At 42.3% G+C, this 23060-nt stretch overlaps 1 protein-coding gene across 2 annotated transcripts in view; it reads left to right on the plus strand.

Annotated features, from left to right (window-relative positions):
- The first annotated feature begins 20902 nt into the window (after positions 1–20902).
- The window catches only part of golga2 (golgin A2), an 82390-nt gene continuing 80232 nt past the window's right edge, over positions 20903–23060 (plus strand). For both annotated transcript variants that reach the window (XM_072565794.1, XM_072565795.1), the window contains exon 1: positions 20903–21017. In XM_072565794.1, coding sequence (XP_072421895.1) covers positions 20970–21017 — 48 coding nt within the window. In that variant the 5' untranslated portion in view covers positions 20903–20969. The remainder of the gene's footprint in view (positions 21018–23060) is intronic.

A 23060-nucleotide genomic window follows, 5' to 3' on the forward strand; every position in this document is an offset into this window, starting at 1 on the left:
CTGCGGTTCTACATCGAGGCGGCTTTGCTGATCTTTCAGGGACTTAGGGTGGGTGTAGTGAAGATCAGCTGTGTGAAAGCTGCAGGAAGGAGCTATTCCAATTCAGTTTTAAAGTTGAAGTCACAAACCTACAAAGGTGTTGAGTACAGGGATTCTAATGTGAGTATTATTTCACTTTAAGAATGTATTACAGCTGTGTTTTAGGTATTATACAGAAGCTTTTTTGTTACTTTTCAATTCATAAAGAAGTGTTTTGGGATAAATGGGATTATATTTTTAATTGGTGTTTAAAATCTTTAAATTTGTTTTATAAGTAGATAGTTTGGATTATTCTGTTTTATCTTTGCTCCTGCTGTAATAAAATTCCATTTTATTGCTAAAGCAAAGTCTGCAGCATTGCGTGCTTCAGTTTCAGTGCGAGACTACTTAATTAAAGCCAGAACAAATCAAAATAAGATCTATCAAGCCAGGTTCTTGTGTGGAATCTGACTTGTCTGTTAATAACATTAGTTATGGAAGTGTAGCTGGGGCTCGAAATGTAAGAGGAACACAAATGAGTGTTCTGTACAAAGATCAACGGTATTTTATGGATCTCATGAGGGAGTCCTGACAATTTATTTAAGAATACATTGATTCTTGGAGACAATGAGCAAATGAAAATGATTGAAGAACAACAAGCAAGTAAATTGAACCAATGGGGAATGATTTTCCTGTTACTGGTTAAGGAATTCTCCAGCTAAGTAACTGTGCATTAATATTTGTCTGAAGGTCAGTTACTAACTGATGGATCTGCTGTCTTCATATGTACTGACTATTGGCTGCATATTGTTTGGGTATGGACCAATCACTAATGGAGATGATTTTTGGGTAAGAACCAATTACTTACTAAGAATGAACTATGCGTAAGGACCAATCACAGATGGAGGTGAGGTTGCTAAGGCACATGGGAACAGGAATAGGCCATTTAGCTCCTCACTTGCATTGTGTCTCTCAATTAATTTGTGACTGATCTACATTTGATTTATCTTCTTTGCTACCATAAACTTTTCATACCCTAACCTAATAATCTCAGTTTTCAAATTTTCACTTGGGGTGTCTGTCATCTGCAGTTTTTCTGGAGTATGAGCTCTGCATGTTTATTAGCCCTTCTATGAAGAACTCCCTGACATTACTCCTGTGCCAATTAGCTCTAATTTTAAGATTTGCTCCCCCTAATCTCCTTAACCTCTCTTCAAAACCCGATCAACCCCTTCCATCATTTTTAACACAAAGTGTTTGAAATAATGGCACAGAGGTTTGTATCCCATCACCAAGTCACCCTTTATTTACATAGGCAGTATGGTGGCTCAGTGGTTAGCACTGCTACCTCACAGCGTCTGGGACCCAGGTTCAAACCCAGCCTTTGGGTGACTGTCTGTGTGGAGTTTGCACATTCTCCCCGTGTCTGCGTGGGTTTCCTCTGGATGCTCGGGTTTCCTCCCATAGTGTGTGGGTTAGATGGAACCAAAAGTGAAAATGCTGGAATATCTCAGCAGGTCTGGCAGTATCTGTAAGGAGAGAAAAGACCTGACGTTTTGAGTCAAACTGACCCTTTGTCAAAGGCAGTTTTGACAAAGGGTCAGTTAGACTCAAAACGTCAGCTCTTTTCTCTCCTTACAGATGCTGCCAGAACTGCTGAGATTTTCCAGCATTTTCTCTTTTGTTTTCAGATTCTAGCATCCGCAGTAATTTGCTTTTATATATGTGGGTTAGGTGGTTTGGCCATGCGAAATTGCCCTGTAGTGTTCAGGGGTGTATAGGCTAGGTGGGTTAGCCGTGGGGATGCTGGGTTACAGGGAAAGGGTAGAGGACTGGTTCTGGGTAGGTTGCTCTTTAGAAGGTCAGTGTGGATTTGATGGGCTGATGATGTTTCCACACTCTAGGAATTCTAACTCCAAAAATGAAAATATGCGGAGTACATGGGCTTGGAGCCAGTCCCAGATTCTCCCGTTTACTGATTGGCCCAGACTAATAACCCCAATCAAGGATCTCATAGTCATTGAGATCCACCTGGCCCCGGTTCCAATCACTACATCGCTCCCCACCCCTAAGTCCGGGGATGTCGGCCTATTCTTTCTCTTGTAGCTTCTCCAGTGATGTTTTTGCCCCATGTCAGATTCCTCCGACTCTGACGTGTACCAGACCAAAGATTGTCAGTTGAGCCCGGAGCATGTCAGGAGAGTTTTCTCCTTTTTTTATGGTATCGAGGCTGCATCCATCTTGGACTCTGAGGTTTCTTTGACGCTAGATGGAGGATGGGGTTGGGATCCCACTGTTTCTGACAGGACTTCTGGCTGTTCTGAGCGGGCCAGGTATGTTTTGTGAGGTAACAGTTTTCAGGTGATCCACGCGTTTGATCAGGATCGCCTCATCTACCTGAACTTTGTATGTCAGAGGGCCTGACCTTGTGTGATTTCACCTCGTACTCATGCAGGGCCATTCCCATGGTTTCAACACCAAACTTTGTCCCCTCAGGTAAACTGTCTCTCTCACTGAGAGGAGACATGTGGCCGGTATTGGTGTTCCTGCTGCCATTTCTGTGTTAATGAGTTGGCATCTTTGAAAGATAAAAAAGGAGTAAATGGAAACAGGAACATCTGACTAACAGCAGTTGCTATTTCCTGATAGACTACGACTAGTGGAGAGAGTGGCAACTATCCCAGCCCCATTTTTTCTTTGGAGACTGCACTCTATCTCCACCTGCAGTTTGAAACGTGAATAGTGGCTTTAGTTCAATTGAATCACAGATTGCTCCAGCACCGAAGACTATTCAGCCCATTGAGCTTCTGTCAAACCGTGGAAAGAGAAATTAGTCCCACTCCTCTCCTCTTTCCCCACAGGTCTAAACTTTTAACCGGACTAGACAGGGTCAACACAGGAAAGATGTTCCCAAAGACCAAGTGACTCCAGGACTAGGGGTCACAGCCTCAGGATACAGGGTCGGCCATTTAGGACTGAGATGAGGAGAAACGTCTTCACCCAAAGAGTGGGGAGCCTGCGGAATTCTCTGCCCCAGAAAGAGGCTGGTGCAAAAACATTGAATGTTTTCACGAAGGAGTTAGATATAGTTCACAGGGCTAAAACAGGATCAAAGGTTATGAGGAGAAGCAGGAACAGGGGACTGAATTGGATGGTCAGCCGTGATCACATGGAATGGGGAAGCAGGCTCAAAGGCCGAATGGCCTACTCCTGCTCCTATTTTCTCGATTTCTATATTTACTTATCAAGCCTATATCCAATTCCCTGTTGAAAGTTATAGCTGAATCAGTTTCCACTGTTCTTTCAGGGAGCACATTCAAGATCACAACAATTCACGCTCAAGAACTATTTCTGTCCTTCATCTTCAGCTCTTTTGGCTTTAATCCATTTGCTTTGGTTAACAACCTTTCTGCTAACTGGGAAAAAAAAATCCCTTCTTGATTACCCTTGTAAACATATTTCCAAATTCTCAGCATCTCTGTCAATTTCCCTGTGATTTCTGCTCTGAGGAAAGCAATCCTATTTTCTTTCATCAGTCCATATGTCTGGTTACATACATCACTTGTGCTACGTGGAGAAATCTCCTCCATACCCTCACCAAGGCTTGAAACATGAAAAGTAGCTTTAGTTTAATCGAGTATAGAAGTAAAGAGGTTCTTCTGCAGCTGTACAGGGCCCTGGTGAGACCACACCTGGAGTACTGTGTACAGTTCTGGTCTCCAAATTTGAGGAAAGCCATTCTGGCTATTGAGGGAGTGCAGCGTAGGTTCACCAGGTCAATTCCTGGAATGGCAGGATTGCCTTACACGGAAAGACTGAAGCGACTGGGCTTGTATACCCTTGAGTTTAGAAGACTGAGAGGGGATCTGATTGAAACGTATAGGATTATGAAAGGACTGGACACTCTGGCAGGAGGAAACATATTTCCGCTGATGGGGGAGTGCCGAACCAGAGGACACAACTTAAAAATACGGGGTAGACCATTTAGGACAGAGATGAGGAGAAACTACTTCACCCAGAGAGTGGTGGCTGTGTGGAATGCTCTGCCCCAGAGGGCAGTGGAGGCCCAGTCTCTGGATTCATTTAAGAAAGAATTGGATAGAGCTCTTAAAGATAGCGGAGTCAAGGGTTATGGAGATAAGGCTGGAACAGGATACTGATTGGGAATGATCAGCCATGATCATATTGAATGGCGGTGCAGGCTCGAAGGGCTGAATGGCCTACTCCTGCATCTATTGTCTATTGTCTATTGTCTATTGAATCATATCCTCCATTCCCTCACCACTCACCAGAAATGGACGCAATACTCCAGCTGGGGTTGGGCTTTGGTGAGTCAGTTTTATAATGAATGTTTAGCACTAATTAGTTAATTGCTTTTGTATTCTTTGCACCTATTCACAAAGCAAGTCGTATGAGGATTGGTTGAGGACTCAGGGCCTGTATTGATGGTGTTTAGAAGACTGAGGTGGGCCTTGGATTGTAGCTTACAGAGTACTGAGAGGCCTAGGTAGAGTGGAGGTGCAGAAGATGTTTTCGCTAGTAGGAGAAACTAGGACCCGAGGGCACAACCTGAGAGTGAAGGGTCAACTCTTTAGAACTGAGTTGAGGAGGAACTTCTTCAGGTGTTGAATCTACAGAACTCACTGCGGAAGAAGGCTATGGAGTCCAAGTCGTTGAACGTATTCAGGACAGAGATAGATAGGTAGGTTCTTGATTGATAAGAAGATCAAAGGTTACAGGCAAAAGACAAGAGAATAGGGTTGAGAACATATCAGCCATGATCAAAGGGTGGAGCAGACTTGATGGGCTGAATGGCCTAATTCTGCTCTTATCATGGTCTTACGGTCAAGTCATTCTTGCTCCGGTACAGAGTGGAAAGACTGTACACTGGTGAGGGGAGAGCCACAAGGAGTCTCATATTGAAAAACTGCACGATATGGGTGGGTTATGAAACATTCAGGAGTGATGTCACAGAGGAAAGAAACAAAGTGTATTGTGTGGGACTGGAGGCTAGCACATTCTGAGTGGCTGTATTGGGAAGTCAGAACAGTGAGTAGCTCTCCTGTCCAGTCTTTGATGTAAAAATTAGTCTTTAATTTTGATTAAGAGCGTTGGTCTTCATTAAAAGAGGGTTTGAGTCAGAGTCACAGAGATGTATAGCATGGAAACAGACCCTTCGGTCCAACTCGTCCATGCCGACCAGATATCCCAACCTATTCGAGTCCCATTTGCAGGTACTTGGCCCATATCCCTGTAAACCTTTTCTATCCATATACACATCCAGATGACTTTTAAATGTTGCAGTTGTACCAGCATCCACCACTTCCTTTGTGTTACAACTCTATAACAATATACTGGTCCAAAAAAAGCACATATTAAAATTAGATCAACTTAATTTCAATACCATATAGCGGCTGTCGTCATTGGTGTCTGTCTTCTTTCGGCTGAAGATTTCCCTGGGTCGTCTTCTGTCTTCTACTGTGAAAATGTTTCATCCGTAAAAGGTACCTTTGATTGAGAGTGTTTTTGAATAGCAATCTTTCTCGATGGCAGTTAATCTCTTGAAGGCAGTTAGAATCATAGAATCACTACAGTGTGGAAACAGACCATTTGGCTCAACAAGTCACACTGACCTTCTGAAGAGCAACCCCCCCAGACCCATTCCCCCATCCCATCTTTACCCCTGACTAATGCATCTACCCTACATATCCCTGAACACTACAGGCAATCTAGCATCGCCAATCCTTCTAACCTGCACATCTTTGGACTGTTGGTCTGTCTGACTTTCAAAGTGCCTGATTTTTTTATTTTATACCCCAAACATCAGATCGTCTCATTGGTTCAAGGTTGGCAAAAACAATAAATTCAAACTTGGTTGGGTTTTGGTATCCTGGGGCATAATTTAAACCGATTAGTTAAATTCGAATTATTGTCAAATCAGCAACCAACTCGGGTATCTATTTCACAGGCAAATGTTACATATTTTCAATTTTCTATACACTTTGAGTCTGCTAGGTAATCATATGACAGGTGCTTGTAAGGTCTCAGTGTAAAACAGCATTCACTCTCTATTAAAGGTTAGGACACTCCTTCAACTTCACAACACTCTAGCAGTTCATTCCTTACACATACCACCCTCTGCGTGAAAAGGTTGCCCCTTAGGTCCTTGTTAAATTTTTCCCCTCTCACCCTAAACCTATGACCTCTAGTTCTGGACTCCCCCACCCCAGGGAAAAGACCTTGTTGATTGATCCTATCCATACCCCTCATGTACAGGAGCAAGGAAGTCATGCTGTAGCTGTACAGGGCTTTGGAGAGGCCACACCCGGAGTAATGTGTGGACATTTTCGTGTCTGGACCTAACAATGATTTACTTGCCATAGAAGGGGTATAATGAAGGTTCACCAGACTGATTCCTGAGATGGCAGGTTTTGTCAATTGAGGAGAGATTGTGTTGACTGGGCCTGCATTCACTGGAGTTTCGAAGAACGAGAGGAGATCGTGTGTAAAATTCTAACAGGGCTGGACTCAGGAACAAGGAGTCACCGTCTCTGGTTACACGATAGGTCTTTTTGGACAGAGATGAGGAGAAATTTCTTAATTCAGAGGGTAAGAAACCTAAGCAATTTCTTACCATAGAAAACGATGGAGACTGAGCCACTGAATATATTAAAGGAAGAAATAAATGGCTGGCTAGAGGCTTGATGTGTCAAGGGATATGGGGATTAGATTCCCTACAGTGTGGAAACAGGCCCTTCGGCCCAACCAGTCCATACCGACCCTCCGAAGAGTAACCTACCCAGGCCCATCTCTCTCTGACTAATGCAGCTAATCCTATGGGCAAGTTAGCAAGGCCATGGAAACCAGAGCACTCAGAGAAAACCCACACAGACACATGGAGAATGTACAAATGCCACACAGACAGTCACCCAAGGCTGAAATCGAACCTGGGATCCTGGTACTGTGAGGCAGCAGTGCTAACCACTGAGCCACCATGCCGCCCTAAGTAATTTGATTGCATAAGGCAGCAATACATTCAAGATGAGTATGAGATGAACTTATTGAAGTGAGCTTAAGAGGCCTACCTACTTTATGTGGTCTCACAATAGAAGCCACGTGTTCATGGCAGACGAGAGAGATCATCTTACATGATTGAATTTCAATCCAAATACTCCTTTTTTAAAAATTAAAAATGCATATATTATCATGTACATTTTGAGTTTCCCATGTTACTAAACATATAACCAACTGTTCTCATGTCTTCACAGCTCCCAATGGACTGTTTATATGAATTGAAAAATGTGTTGCTGGAAAAGCGCAGCAGGTCAGGCAGCATCCAAGGAGCAGGAGAATCGACGTTTCGGGCATGAGCCCTTCTTCAGGAATCGGGGGTAACGTTTTTCAGCGCTGATCTCCAGTATCTGCAGTCCTCACTTTCTCCTGTTTATATGAATTCCACACATAGTCTTTAAATCAAACTGGCCTCTTAATGGTACCCACGTGTGTTATGTTGGCTGTGCAGTGGGTGTTGTTTCCTGGGAGAGTGTTGTTTCTGCATCATTTGTTGTTGAGGTAATATCTATAATATTTTCATTTCTGTTGGGTTGCAGTGGAACCTCTGGGTCTGATCATCGAATCCTTACCATGTGGAAGCAGACCATCGGGCCCATTGAGTGGATAATGGAGAGTCTCCTTTCACGATGTGAGCACAGCATCATTCAGAGTCATAGAGATGTACCATATGGAATGAAATCCTTTGGTCCAACCTATCCATGCCAACCAGATATCCTAAGCTAATCTAGTCCCTTTTGCCAGCACTTGGCCCATATCCCTCTAAACTCTTCCTATTCATATACACATCCAGATGCCTTTTAAATGTTGTAATTGTACCAGCCTCCACCACTTCCTCTGGCAGTTCATTCTGTTCATGCACCACCCTCTGTGTGAAAACGCTGCTCCATTGGTCCCTATTAAAACTTACCCCTCTCACCTTCAACCTCTGAACTCTAGTTCTGGACTCCCCCACCCCAGGGAGAAGGCCTTGTCTATTTACCCTATCCCTGCCCCTCATGATTTTATAAACCTCTTTAAGGTCATCTCTCAGCCTCCGACGCTCCAGGGAAAATAGCCCCAGCCTATTCAGCCTCTTCCTATAGCTCAAATCCTCCAAACCTGACAACGTCCTTGTAAGTCTTTTCTGAACCCTTTCAAGTTTCACAACATCCTTCCTATAGCTGGGAGACTATAATTGCACCCTATTTGTTTTAATACCCTGAATACAAATGCAATCTTGATTGTGGTCAGCAATGGCTTGATTGTGTTTATAAGCTAGCAGATCATCCACTGTAACCTCCACTCCAGAAAGATCACCAACTAGTTCCATGTTGATGTTCATCTAGAGCAGCAGAAATGCCAAATGGCATGTGCAACCATGTCCTGAACAGCATCCAGAATATATTAGAAAATTGCTATTTTTCAACCAGTTTCACCTGTTGGTAACCACCAACATACCGAGGGTGCTGAGGATTTTTGCTTTTGCACGTTGTGGCGAAATTACATTGATAGTTGACATGAGGTAATAAGATCACTTCAGGGCTTCATTTAAATCCTTTGGATCAATGCAAACACACACTGTTTTTCTGTGACCATGCAGCTGATCCATTTGGTAGGATTTATCGATTTCTCGATTTACTCCTTTCTTTTTCAATACCATTATCTTGTCTTTGAGGCTGGCCTCAAAGGGCAGGAGGAACTTGCCCCAGCAGCTGCTGAATTGATCTTGCTTTTGCGTTTACTTCAGATAATGTTCTCCTGGGAGACACCCTAGTCCTGTAAACACTTCACCAGCAAACTGTGACACATTGTAAATCTCCTTTGGCAAGCTGACAGCTACCAGATTTGGGGTGAAAAGATGTTTCCTGTTGTGGGTGAGTCCACAACTAGGGTGCAATGTATTAAACTTACACACCACCTTTTCAGGACAGAGATGAGGAGAATTATTTTGTATTCTCAGACCATTGTGTGAATTTGAAACACTCTGCATCAGAAAGTGATGGAGGTGAATTCATCATTGAATAGTTCTGAGACTACAAGAGAGTCGTGAACACAGTCCAATCCCTCACACAAACCAGCCTTCCATCCACTGACCCCATCTACACTTCCCACTTCCTCAGGAAAGCAACCAAGCAATCAAAGACCGTCCACTCCCTTATACTCTGTTCCACTCTCTTCTGTTGGTCAGAAGAAATAAAAGTTTGAATACGTGTACAAATAGATTCAAGAACAGCATCCTCCCTGCCATTATCATGCTTTTTAACAGACAACTCAAATGTTAAATCTGACCTCTCTCTCTCTCTGCACCTTCTCAGCAGCTGTAACACAGTATTCTATACTCTGTTTTATTACCCTGATGCACTTTGTGAGGTACGATCTGCCTGTATAGCACATAAAACAACACTTTTCACTGCATCTCGGTACATGTGACCACAATAAATCGATCGATCAAGATAGAGATGATGTGAGGGAATAGAATCAAGGATTATCAGGAGGTAAGTGGGAATGTCGAATTTGATTCGATTGACGGTAATTGTATTGAATGATGAAGGAGGCTAGAGGGGCCAAATGCAGGAGAATCAACATTTTGGACATAAGCTCTTCACCAGGATGAAGGGCTTATACCTGAAACATCGATTCTCCTGCTCCTTGGATGCTACCTGACCTGCTATGCTTTTCCAGCACCACACTGTGAACTCTGATCTCCAGCATCTGCAGTCCTCACTTTCTCCTGGAGGGGCCAAATGGCTTACTTTTGCTCCTTTTTTCAAGTGTTCATAGGATGACCTTCAAAAAAGATAAATAATTGATAAATGAAGGATAAAATGGTGGCTGTGATCAACTGATCAGGTTAAGCCAAGCTCAGGAACCAAACTAAGGATCTGTCTGTATCTCTCCCAGTTGATGCATATGAGTTATACATTGAGAGATGAAAGGCTTGCTCATCAATTTGCCAGCTTAAATGCACAGTGATGCCAGACACCAGAGTCAACGAAGGAACTGCATTTCACCAGCATGTATGACCAGAGACAGGAAAAACATATAAATTGCCTGTTAACATTGCAAATGTGAATATTGAAAAAATATTGACTTGAATTAAAAAGGTAGTTGAGGCAGAAATCCTTATAGCACTAAGGAAATATTTAGAGGTACACTTGTGATGCCAAGGCATACAAAGCTATGGGCCAAATGTTAGAAAATGGGATTTGAATCGTTAGATAGTTGTTTATGACTGGTATGGATGTGATAGGCCAAAGGGCCTTTTTCTGTACTGTAGGTCTCTGAGTGCAGACAGAGACGGTTTTTTTAGATTGCTAGTATTACTAAACTAATAGCACCGCTAAAATAAGAGTAATATGAATGTTTGAGGTACTTGTGATTAAATCATTTCGGCTTTGTAATGTTAACATCGCCAGTTCTGCAGGTGAACACATATTTATTAATCTGCTTGCTGTTTAGGGAGGCAATGAGTTTTGAATGAGTGGTGGTGATGGTAGTACACAGATGCCCTTAACCATCATATCGTAAAGACCCAAAGGTGTAATCTTTGATCTAGAACTTTGAAAGTGTGGAAGTATTCATGTAAACCTGAAAATGTATGATTTGGGTTTTCCACAATCTGTTCTTACGCTAGTCTTACCAGCAAGCTGTTTCAGTTTGAGCTCAATAACCCATCCAGTTTGGTGTAGAGTGGTGGAGAATATTACAGGCCCAGGATAGAGTGGACATAATGCAAAAACCAGAGCCAGGCCACTCAGGAGAGAAATAAGGAAATAGTACTTCATGCAACATGTGGGACACATGTAGAACACACTCCGACAATAACAGTGTGCATTCATATATTTAATCCATGGAGAGCCAAGAATTTTTGTTTGTCTGGGGAGTTATGATTCAGGCCAATCATTATCTCATTTATTGGTGGAAATGGTCAGAAATCACACGACACCAGGTTGTATTTTTTTTTAGATTGGATTAGTGTGGAAACAGGCCCTTCGGCCCAACAAGTCCACACCGCACCCGCCGAAGCGCAACCCACCCATATCCCTACATCTACCCCTTACCTAACACTACGGGCAATTTAGCATGGCCAATTCACCTGACCTGCACATCTTTGGAGTGTGGGAGGAAACCGGAGCACCCGGAGGAAACCCACGCAGACACGGGGAGAACGTGCAAACTCCACACAGAGAGTCGCCTGAGGCGGGAATTGAACCCGGATCTCTGGCGCTGTGAGGCAGCAGTGCTAACCACTGTGCCACCGTGCCGCCCACAGGTTTATTTAAAATCACAAGCTTTCAGAGCATAGCCCCGTTGTCCAGTGAAGTGAAGAGGAAGGACACAGAACATAGATTTTATCGGCAGAGAGAGATCAAGGGCAGGGAGAAATCAAAAGATCATATGAATGGTGCGAGTGGAGTGTCAAATTATAAGTCTCTGCAGGTGACCAAGGGTGTAAGACAGTCTGAGTAAAGTGTCAATAGCTTAATAACAAGCAAAGGGATGATCCATAATCCGATTAAATGAGGCAGAGAGATAATTACACAAAATTAAAAATAAGGTAGTGCTGGAGACAAACCAAATGACTGGAATTATATGGAACACAAAGAGAAGCTGCTGGAAAAGCATCTGTGAAGAGAAACCAGGGGAAGGGTCACTGGACTCGCAACGTTAACTCTGATTTTTCTTCACAGATGCTGCCAGACCCACTGAGCTCCCCCAGCAACCCTGGCCCCTGTTCCCGATTTATAGCATTCCCAGGTCTTTCAGTTTTTATTTGTCTGGAAAAACATGATAGGATAAGAGTTGCACGTCGTGGGTCTAACCAAAGTAATAAGTAATCCAAAACTGTACAAACTAATTAAGGTAGAGAGATCATAACAATTTTTCAAAGTGATGGTGCCAAAATAGGACAGTAAGGAAGATTGTACAGATACAGTGGGGTCACGTGTAGCACGACATGAACCCAAGATCATGGTTGAGGCCGTCTTCATGGGTACAGAACTTGGCGATTAGTTTCTACTCAGCGATTCTGCATTGTTGTATATCTCGAAGGCTGCTTTGGAGGTTGCTCATCCAAAGATTGGAGGCTGAACAGGGGAAGCCTACTGCCAGTACAATGTCGTGCACCATGTGATCCAAGGGTAAGATGGAGACCAAGACATTTATATCCTCAGATCTCATGCTATAATAAAATAATATCATGAGCATGTCTCTTAAAGGCATCCCACAAGAAAAAAAAGTACATTAACTGAAGAGAAACCCCACAAATTACAATGATCAAAGAAACTCAAGGTGGAAACTACGGTTGACCTGAACAGACAGGCCCAGCTGGTGACCACCAACAAGAAGGTGAGAGAGTCTGGAGATGTAGTTGCTCAATGACTGACTTATAATATTGCCCTGAATTCCTTAGTTTATCAACAAGTTTATTAATGACAAACTTAACATGAATGCCCTGAATTTATTAGTGACTACCTTATATTAATACTCTAAATTTATTAGTTTGTTAATAACTTTTGTGTGATTGAGATCAATGCCCACGTTTATTAATTTATTAATACATTTTTATTATTGACTGAGATTGACTCTAAGTTTATTAGTTAATAAATTAGTTTATTCAATAACCAGAAAAAAAATCAAAGAATTGCAGTTGATTTGATTTATTACTGTCACGTTACCATGGTACAGTGAAAAGTGGTGTCTGATGTGCCTTACAGGCAGATCATACTGTACAAGTGCATCAGGATAGCAGATCAGAATGCAGGATACAGTGTTACAGCTGCCAAGAAGGTGCAGAGAGAGGTCAACATTAATGTAAAAGAAGTCCATTCAATAGTCTGATAATGGTGTGGAAGAGGCTGTTCTTGAATCTGTCCATTCATGTCATAGAGTCGTAGACATGAACAGCATGGAAACAGACCCTTCAGTCCAACTTGTCAATGCCGACCAGATATCCCAACCCAATCTAATCCCACCTGCCAGTATCTGGCCCATATCCCTCCAAACCCTTCCTATTCATATACCCAAACTTTTATATCTTCTACCCAATGGAAGGGTGGAAGAGAGTCTAGCCAGGTTGGGAGTGGTCTTAATATTGGAATCTGGAAATCGGAAATGAAAACAGAAATTGCTGGAGAAACTCAGCATGTCTGGCAGCATCTATGGAGAGAAAGCAGAATTAATGATTCAGATCCAGTGACCCTTGTTCAGAATTTCTTCAGGCCCCCTGGCCTTTTACCTGCACTCGACCTGTTCATCAGGAACTATCAAAGTGACATTTCGATGAAGTGACTGATTGATCGCCCTGATTTTATTACTTACTTTATTATGACTGATTAATTGATCCCCTGTGTTTATTAATTAATTTATCTTCACCCCCACACCCATTTGAAACTATCTCCCTCTAAACTGACTGCACGCTGTCCTCTGAGATCTAATCCTGATTTGGTAATCAAGCCTGCTGACAAGGGCCGTGCTATTGTTATCTGGCATATTAAGCCTGTTAACCTATCTCCCTGGACCATGACCCCACCAGGCCATTATGTCCACAACAGTCACTAATCTTGCTTGATCTGACAATCTTCACCCAACTGCCTCCAAGCTCATAGTTCCCCCAAGCTCGCACAGCCTGCTTCTACCTCCTTCCCAACATCCCAGTGTTTCTGCCTGCTCCTGTTCCACAGAACGCATCTCTCCTTACCTCAATACGATTTGTTTTCTCTCCTTGTCCAGTCCCTTCCCACTTACAGCCGCAAATCTTCCAAAGTTTCACATCAGTATCAGAATTTCCAATTTGCGTGCTCCAGCTGTCTCCTCTTCAACATGGGTGTGTAATCCCATCACACATTTCTGAAGAAGGGTCATAAACAGAACTGGGTGGAAAAGTTAGACAGGTCTGGCAGCAACTGTGGAGAGGAATCAGAGTTAACGTTTCATGTTGAGTGACCCTTCCTCAGAACTCAATTCCAGCAATTTCTATTTTAGTCTCTGATTTAGAGCATCCACAGTTCTTTTGGCTTTTATTCTGAAGAAGGGTCACTGGATCCAAAATGTTAGTTACTTTACCTCCACAGATGCTGCCAACCTACTGAGTTTATTTCAACAATCCTATTTTTATAATGAGTTTATTAGTAACTGAGATTGATGCCAAGAGTAAGAGTTTATTCGTGACACTAATTGATCCTGAGTTTATTAATTACTTTATTACTGACTGATCCCCTGGGTTCATTAATTACTTTATTACTGCCTGACTGATTGATCACCCTGAGTTTATTACTTTATTACTGCCTGACTGATTGATCACCCTGAGACTATTAATTACTTTATTACTGACTGATTAATTGATCCCCTGTGTTTATGAATTATTTTATTACGGACAGATCCCACTGAATTTATTAACTAGTTAATCTCTGACTGATTGATTGATTCTGAGTTTATTAATGAATTTATTACTGACTGATCCCAATGAGTTTATTACTAACTTTATTACTGACTAACTGACCCCCTGAGTTTATTAATTACTTTATTACTGACTGATTAATTGATCTTTTTGAGTTTATTAGTTTATTACTGACTGACAGATCCTCCTGAGTTTGTTAATTACTTTATTACTGACTTACTGACCGATCCCGCTGTATTTATTAATTACTTTATTACTGACTGACTGATCCTCTTGAGTTTGTTAATTACTTTATTACTGATTGACTGATCCTATTGAGTTTGTTAATTACTCTATCACTGACTAACTGATCCTCCTCAGTTTATTACTAACTTTATTATTGACTGACTGATCCACCTGAGTTTATTAATTACATTATTACTGACTGACTGATCCTCCTGAATTTATAAATTACTTTATTACTGACTGACTGGTCCCCTTGAGTTTATAAATTACTTCATTACTTATGAACTGATTGATCCTGCTGCGTTGATTAATCACTTTATGACTGACAGACTGATTGATCCCCTTGTTTATAAATTACTTTATTACTGACTGACTGATCGATCCCTGTGTTTACTCATTACTTTATTACTGATGAACTAATTTCTCCACCTGAGTTTATGAATTACTTTATCACTGACTGACTGATTGATGCCTTTGAGTTTATTAATTACTTTATTACTGATTGATGCCACTGAGTTTAGAAATTATTTTATTACTGACTGACTGATTGATGCCCGAGTTTATTAATAACTTTATTACTGACTGACCGATTGATCCTCCTGAGTTTATTAATTCCTTTATTGCTGACTGACTGATTTATCCCTAAGTTTATTAATTACTTTATTACTGACTGATTAATTGAATCCCTGTGTTTATTAATTACCTTATTACTGACTGATTGATTCCCATGTTTAATAATTACTTTATTACTAACTGACTGATTAATCCCCAAGTTTGTTAATAACTTTATCACTGACTGACTTATTGTTTGATCTACCTGCGTTTATTAATTACTTTCTTACTGAATGACTGATTGACCCCTCATCCAGGTTAATTAATTTCTTTAATACTGACTGACTGATTGTCCCCCTCAGTTTCTAAATCACTTTATTACTGACTAACTGATTGATCCCACTGTGTTGATTAATCACTTCATTATTGACTTCTGATTGATCCCCGTGTTATTAACTACTTTATTACTGGCAGGCTGATTGGTCCCCTGGAGTTTATTAATTACTTTATTACTGACTGATCATTCATTACTTTATTACTGGCTGATTGTTAGATTAGATTAGATTAGATTACTTACAGTGTGGAAACAGGCACTTCGGCCCAACAAGTCCACACCGACCCACCGAAGCGCAACCCACCCATACCCCTAACCTAACACTATGGGCAATATAGCATGGCCAATTCACCTGACCTGCACATCTTTGGACTGTGGGAGGAAACCGGAGCACCCGGAGGAAACCCACGCAGACACGGGGAGAACGTGCAAACTCCACACAGTCAGTCGCCTGAGGCGGGAATTGAACCCGGGTCTCTGGCGCTGTGAGGCAGCAGTGTTTGGTCCCTCCGAGTTTATTAATTACTTTATTGCTGTCTGACTGATTGATCTCTCTGAATTTGTTAATTACTTTATTACTGACTGACTGATTGATTCCTCAAGTTAATTAATTAGTTAATTACTGACTGACTGATCTCCCGAGTTTCTTAATTACTTTATTACTGACTGATTGATTGATGACCCTGTGTTTATTAATTACTTTATTACTGACTGACTGATCCCCCAAGTTTATTAATTATGACTACCTGACTGATTAATCAACGAGTTTATTAATTACTTTATTACTGACGGACCAATTGATCCTCCTGAGTTTATTAATTATTTTATTACTGACTGATCAATGCCCCTGAGTTTATTAATTACTTTATTACTGACTCATTGATTAATCCCCAAATTTATTAGTTACTTTATTACTGACTAACTGATCAATGCCCCTGAGTGTATTAATTGCTCTATTAGTGACTGAGTGATTAATCTCGGAGTTTATTAATTACTTTATTACTGACTGGTTGGAACCAATGACATAGGAAGGGAAAAGGTTGAGATTCTGAAGGGAGATTACAGGAAGTTAGGCAGAAGTTTAAAAGGAGGTCCTCGAGAGTAGTAATATCTGGGTTACTCCCGGTGCTATGAGCTAGTGAGGGCAGGAATAGGAGGAGAGAGCAGATGAATGCATGGCTGAGGAGCTGGTGTATGGGAGAAGGATTCACATCTTTGGATCATTGGAATCTCTTTTATGGTAGAAGTGACCTGTACAAGAAGGATGGGTTGCACCTAAATTGGAATGGGACTAATATACTGGGAGGGAGATTTGCTAGAGCAGCTCGGGAGGATTTAAACTAGTAAGGTGGGAAGGACGGAATGGGACCCCGGGAGATAGTGAGGAAAGAGATCAATCTGAGACTGGTACAGTTGAGAACAGAAGAGTATAACGGAAGTAGGAGTATACTTAAGAGAGAAATCAGCAGGGCAAAAAGGGAACATGAGATAGCGTTGGCAAATAGAGTTAAAGAGAATCCAAAGGGTTTTTACAAATACATTAAGGACAAAAGGGTAACTAGGGAGAGAATAGAGCCCCTCAAAGATCAGCAAGGCAGCCTTTGTGTGGAGCCTTAGAAAATGGGGGAGATACTAAATGAGTATTTTGCATCAGTATTTACTGTGGAAAAGGATATGGAAGATATAGACTGTAGGGAAATAGATGTTGACATCTTGCAAAATGTCCATATTACAGAGGAGAAAGTGCTGGATGTCTTTAAATGGTTAAAGATGGATAAATCCCCAGGACCTGATCAGCTGGGAAGCTAGAAAAGTGATTGCTGGGCCTCTTGCTGTGATATTTCTATCATTGATAGTCACAGGTGAGGTGCCGGAAGACTGGAGGTTGGCTAATGTCGTGCCACTGTTTAAGAAGGGCGGTAAAGACAAACCAGGGAACTATAGACCAGTGAGCCTGACCTCAGTGGTGGGCAAGTTGTTGGAGTGAAACCTGAGGGACAGGGTGTACATGTATTTGGAAAGGCAAGGACTGATTAGGGATAGTCAATATATTTTGTGCATGGGAAATCATGTCTCTCAAACTTGATTGAGTTTTTTGAGGAAGTAACAAAGAAGGTTGATGAGGGCACAGCGGTAGATGTGATCTATATGGACTTCAGTAAGGCGTTCAACAAGGTTCCCCATGGGAGACGGGTGATTAGCAAGGTTAGATCTCATGGAATACAGGGAGAACTAGCCATTTGGATACAGAACTGGCTCAAAGGTAGAAGACAGAGGGTGGTGGTGGAGGTTCGTTTTTCAGACTGGAGGCCTGTGACCAGTGGAGTGCCACAAGGATCGGTGCTGGGTCCTCTACTTTTCGTCATTTATATCAATGATTTGGATGCGAGCATAAGAGGTACACTTAGTAAGTTTGCAGATGACACCAAAATTGGAGATGTAGTGGACAGCGAAGAGGATTACCTCAGATTACAACAGGATCTTGACCAGATGGGCCAATGGGCTGAGAATTGGCAGATGCAGTTTAGTTCAGATAAATGCAAGGTGCTGCATTTTGGGAAAGCAAATCTTAACAGGACTTTTACACTTCATGGTAAGGTCCTAGGGAGTGTTGTTGAACAAGGAGACCTTGGAGTGCAGGTTCATAGCTCCTTGAAAGTGGAGTCACAGGTAGATAGGATAATGAAGAAGGTGTTTGGTATGCTTTCTTTTATTGGTCAGAGTATTGAGTACAGGAGTTGGGAGGTCATGTTGCTGCTGTACAGGACATTGGTTAGGTCACTGTTGGAATATTGCATGCAATTCTGGTCTCCTTCTTATCGGAAAGATGTTGTGAAACTTGAAAGGGTTCAGAAAAAAATTACAAAGATGTTGCCAGGGTTGGAGGATTTGAGCTCTTGGGAGAGGCTGAATAGGCTGGGGCTGTTTCCCTGGAGCGTCAGAGGCTTAGGGGTGACCTTTTAGAGGTTTACGAAATTGAGGGGCATGGATAGGGTAAATAGGCAAAGTCTTTTCCCTGGGGTCGGGGAGTCCAGAACTAAAGGGCATAGGTTTAGGGTGAGATGGGAAAGATATAAAAGACACCTAAGGGGCAACTTTTTCACACAGTGGGTGGTATGTGTATTGAATGAGCTGCCAGAGGAAGTGGTGGGGGCTGGTGCAATTGCAACATTTAAGAGGCATTTGGATGGGTATATGAATAGGAAAGATTTGGAGGGATATGGGCCGGGTGCTGTCAGGTGGGACTAGGTTAGGTTGGGATGTCTGGTCGGCATGGACGGGTTGGACCGAAGGGTCTGTTTCCATGCTGTACATCTCTATGACTGATTAATCCCCGAGTTTATTAATTACATTATTACTGACTGACTGATCATTGCCCCTGAGTTTATTAATTACTTTATTGCTGATTGACTGATTAATCCCCAAGTTTATTAATTACTTTATTACTGACTGACTGATTGTCCCCCTCAATGTATAAATCACTTAATTGCTGACTAACTGATTGATCCCGCTGTGTTGATTAATCACTTCATTATTGAATGTCTGATTGATCCCTGTGTTTATTAATTACTGTATTACTGGCTGACTGGTCCCCCGGAGTGTTTTAATTACTTTATTACTGACTGACCAATCCACCTGAGTTTATTCATTACTTTATTACTGGCTGACTGTTTGGTCCCTCAGAGTTTATTAATTACTTTATTACTGATGGACCAATTGATCCTCCTGATCCTCCTTGACTGATTGCCGCCCCTGAGTTTATTAATTACTTTAATACTGACTGACTGATCCTCCTGAGTTAACTAATTACTTTTTTGCTGACTGATCCCAAAGTTTATTAATTAATTTATTACTGGCTGACTGATCCTGCTGCATTGATTAATCACTTTATTAATGATTGACTGATTGTTTGATTGATCCCCCTGTGTTTATTACTTACTTTATTACTGAATGACTGATTGACCCCACCAATCCCAAGTTTATTAACCACTTTATTATTGACTGATTGATTGATCCCTGTGTTTATTAACTACTTTATTACTGACTGACAGATTGATCCCCTTGTGTTTATTAATTACTTTATTACTGACTGTCTGATTTATCCTGAGCTTATTAATTACCTTATTACTGATTGACTGATTGATGCCCAAGTTTATTAATCACTTTGTTATTGATTGATTGATTGATCCCCTTGAATTTATTAATTACTTTATTATTGACTGATTGATCTATGCCCCTGAGTTTATTAATGATTTTATTACTTACTGATTGATGCCCCTGAGTGCAATAATTTCTTTATTACTGCCAGACTGATCCCTGAGTTTATTAAACACTTTATTACTGACTGACTGATCCCTGTATTTACTCATTACTTTGTTACTGACTGACAGATTCCTCAAGTTCATTAATTAGTTTACTACTGATTGACTGATCAATGCCCCTGTGTCTATTAATTACTTTATTACTGCCTGACTGATTCCCCAAGTTTATTAATTACTTTATTACTGACTGACTCATTGATCTCCCTGAGTTTATGAATTACTTTCTTACTGACTGACTGATCCCCTAAGTTTATTAATTACTTTATTGCTGCCTGACTGATTCCCTGAGTTTATTAATTACTTTATTGCTGAATGACTCATTGATCTCCAGGTTTATTTATTATTTTATTGCTGACTTTATTACTGACTGGTCCTGATGAAGGGCTTTTGCCCGAAACATCGATTTAGCTGCTCCTCAGATGCTGCCTGAACTGCTGTGCTCTTCCAGCACCACTAATCCAGTATTTATTACTGACTGACTGAGTGATTCCGCTGCGTTGATTAATCACTTTATTACTGCCTGACTGATTAATCCACCGGTGTTTATTAATTACTTTCTTACTGAATGTTTGATTGACTGAATTACTATATTATTGCTTTACTGAATGATTGATGCCCCTGAGTATATTAATTACTTTATTACTGACTGCCTGAATCCTCAAGTTAATTAATCACTTTATTACTGACTGATTGATGCCCCTGAGTTTATTAATTACTATATTACTGACTGACTGAATGATTGATGCCCCTGAGTTTATTAATTACTTTATTACTGACTGCCTGAATCCTCAAGTTAATTAATCACTTTATTACTGAATGATTGATGCCCCTGAGTTTATTAATTCCTTTAGTACTGACTGCCCCTGGCTGTGATTGGTGGCTTCCGATTGTTTATCGGTTGCCATGGCGACTCGTATCAGTAGCGTTAATGTCACACACGCATTGCGTGCACACGTCACAAACACCGTCGTTACGTATTTCCGTTCCCCGGCGCTGGGGCCCGGTGCAGGTCGGGATACTGGAGGAGTCCGCCAGTGGCTTGGTGACGTGTGCGGGCTCGAATACCATGGCCGACGGGAGCAGACGGGCCAAGCTGGCGGCTGCCAAGAAGAAGGTGAGGGACAGGGAGGGAGAGAGTGAGGGGTCACGGCGGAGTGCGGGAGGCCAGGGGAGTGGAAGCCAAAGCTCCGTGACCGACTGTCTCTCTCCACTCGGGGTGATTGGCTGTTCCGCCGCCTGTCCGCGGGGGGAAAGCGGCTTTTACGCGAGTCCGGGGTCCCACGGCCTATCCACCCCGAAAGGAGTGACCCGCCGCCCGGGCCTGCAGCCGCCGCTCTGTCCGCCCCACCGGAGAGGGGAGCAGCGGGATGTCAGACAGAGAAAGGACAGACCCGTCCCCTGCTCCTTCACACCCACCTCCACCTGCCAACCCCACCCCCACCCCCCCCCCCCACCCCCCCCCCCACCACCCCCCCCCACCCCCCCCCCCCCACCCCCACCCCCCCCCACCCCCCCCCCCCACCCCCACCCCCCCCCCACCCCCACCCCCCCCCACCCCCACCCCCCCCCCCCCACCCCCACCCCCCCCCCCACCCCCAATCAACTGTGTACTCTTCCCTCCCCCACCCCACCCCACCCCCTCAGGAGTGTGATCCCTACCCTGTCTCCCACTCTGGATGCAGTGCCAGCTTATTGGAGATAATCTTTACCCTGTTTCTGAACTGGACACAATGCCAGCCTACTGTCCTTGCACCCCCAGGATCTTTGGGGGGAGGAGAGGTGAAATTCTATCCCCTTCCTAAACCTCTTTCCCACACCCCAGTGACACAATGCCAGCCTGGTTGGCATCCCACCCTACATCCTACCTTATCACCCCCAGAGTACTATGCCAGACGAGAGGGGGAGGAATCCAATTTGCATTCCCCTAATCTCTGAGCATAATGTCAGTCTGTACATGTCACCGAGTTTCCCTTTGTGTAAGTCACCAATTTGAGATCAGATGTAAGAATGATGCTCCAAATGTGATCAAAAACCTCTGCTCAACGTTCTGTAGATATCCCAGTGACTGTTCTCCTGGGAGGTGTGGGTGTCTGTGGATCAAATTGGCTCAAAGATTACCCACCTAATAAGAGGAGTTAGTGATGAAGTTCACTTTCTGTAGCATAGTTCCTAGCCAGGCCAATGTGCATTCCTTTCTGGTTGCTGTTGATTAAATTTGCCAGCCTGGCTCCCTTGGTGGAGGTGGTGTCCCCTTATTAACTGTATAACCATTCAAGTCAGTGCTGCTATGCTGACAGGTCATGGGAATGTTTCTCATGCTTTTGGCAATTAAGCTGTAGGTTTTAATTAAACACCTGGGGTAGCTCTGTTCTTAACTGGCTGTTACCAATCTATGACAATGTTTTATGGCCGAGGTATATTCCATACAAACAACATGATTAACTATGCGGATTGATTTTGGATACATCTATGAGTTCTGTCTGCGCATCTGGCATGTGCAATCGACTGAGGCTATGGATTAGTTGTAAGCAATGTTAAGTTAACATTATCAAAAGGAAATTCATTGCTTATCGCTTTTGTTTTGTAACATTGGCTGTAAGGTTCATGTGTAAAATCGCAAAGAAACCCACCTCAGAATTCCTTCAAATATTTGCATTTGTGTAGCACTTTTCATTACCTCAATGTCTCAAGTTGCTTTCCAGCCGCTGAAATATGTCTGAAATGTGGCCACTGTGATGAAGGAAATGTGGCAGGCACTTTTACATACAAGTTCCCATGAACAGGGATGTATGTGGTGATGACAAACTGATCTCATTCTCTATGGGTTGAAGCCTTTGTGGATTTGTTGGATGCTATATAAACGTATGTTCATTTTATATAAAGTGTTTTTTTTTCTGTGTGTTACTGCTTTTTCTTTTGTCATCCGAAGTATCTCAGTCAAGGCTGGTTTCCTCTAGCTTCTGTACATATGGTCAGACCAATGTTGTCAGTATTAATTAAATTGCTGTTATGAGGAAATCTAGCAATTTTTGTAGAAAAAATCTTTCTGATTTCTTGAATGTTAGTGCATCTCCTCTTTAATTCATTCCTTTTACCCTCTGGCCTTTACATTTGGGTCACTACAATAGTATCTTTATCGACCTAGCACATTATAAAT

This window comes from Chiloscyllium punctatum, chromosome 49, assembly GCF_047496795.1.
Source record: "Chiloscyllium punctatum isolate Juve2018m chromosome 49, sChiPun1.3, whole genome shotgun sequence".
Lineage (NCBI taxonomy): Eukaryota > Metazoa > Chordata > Chondrichthyes > Orectolobiformes > Hemiscylliidae > Chiloscyllium > Chiloscyllium punctatum.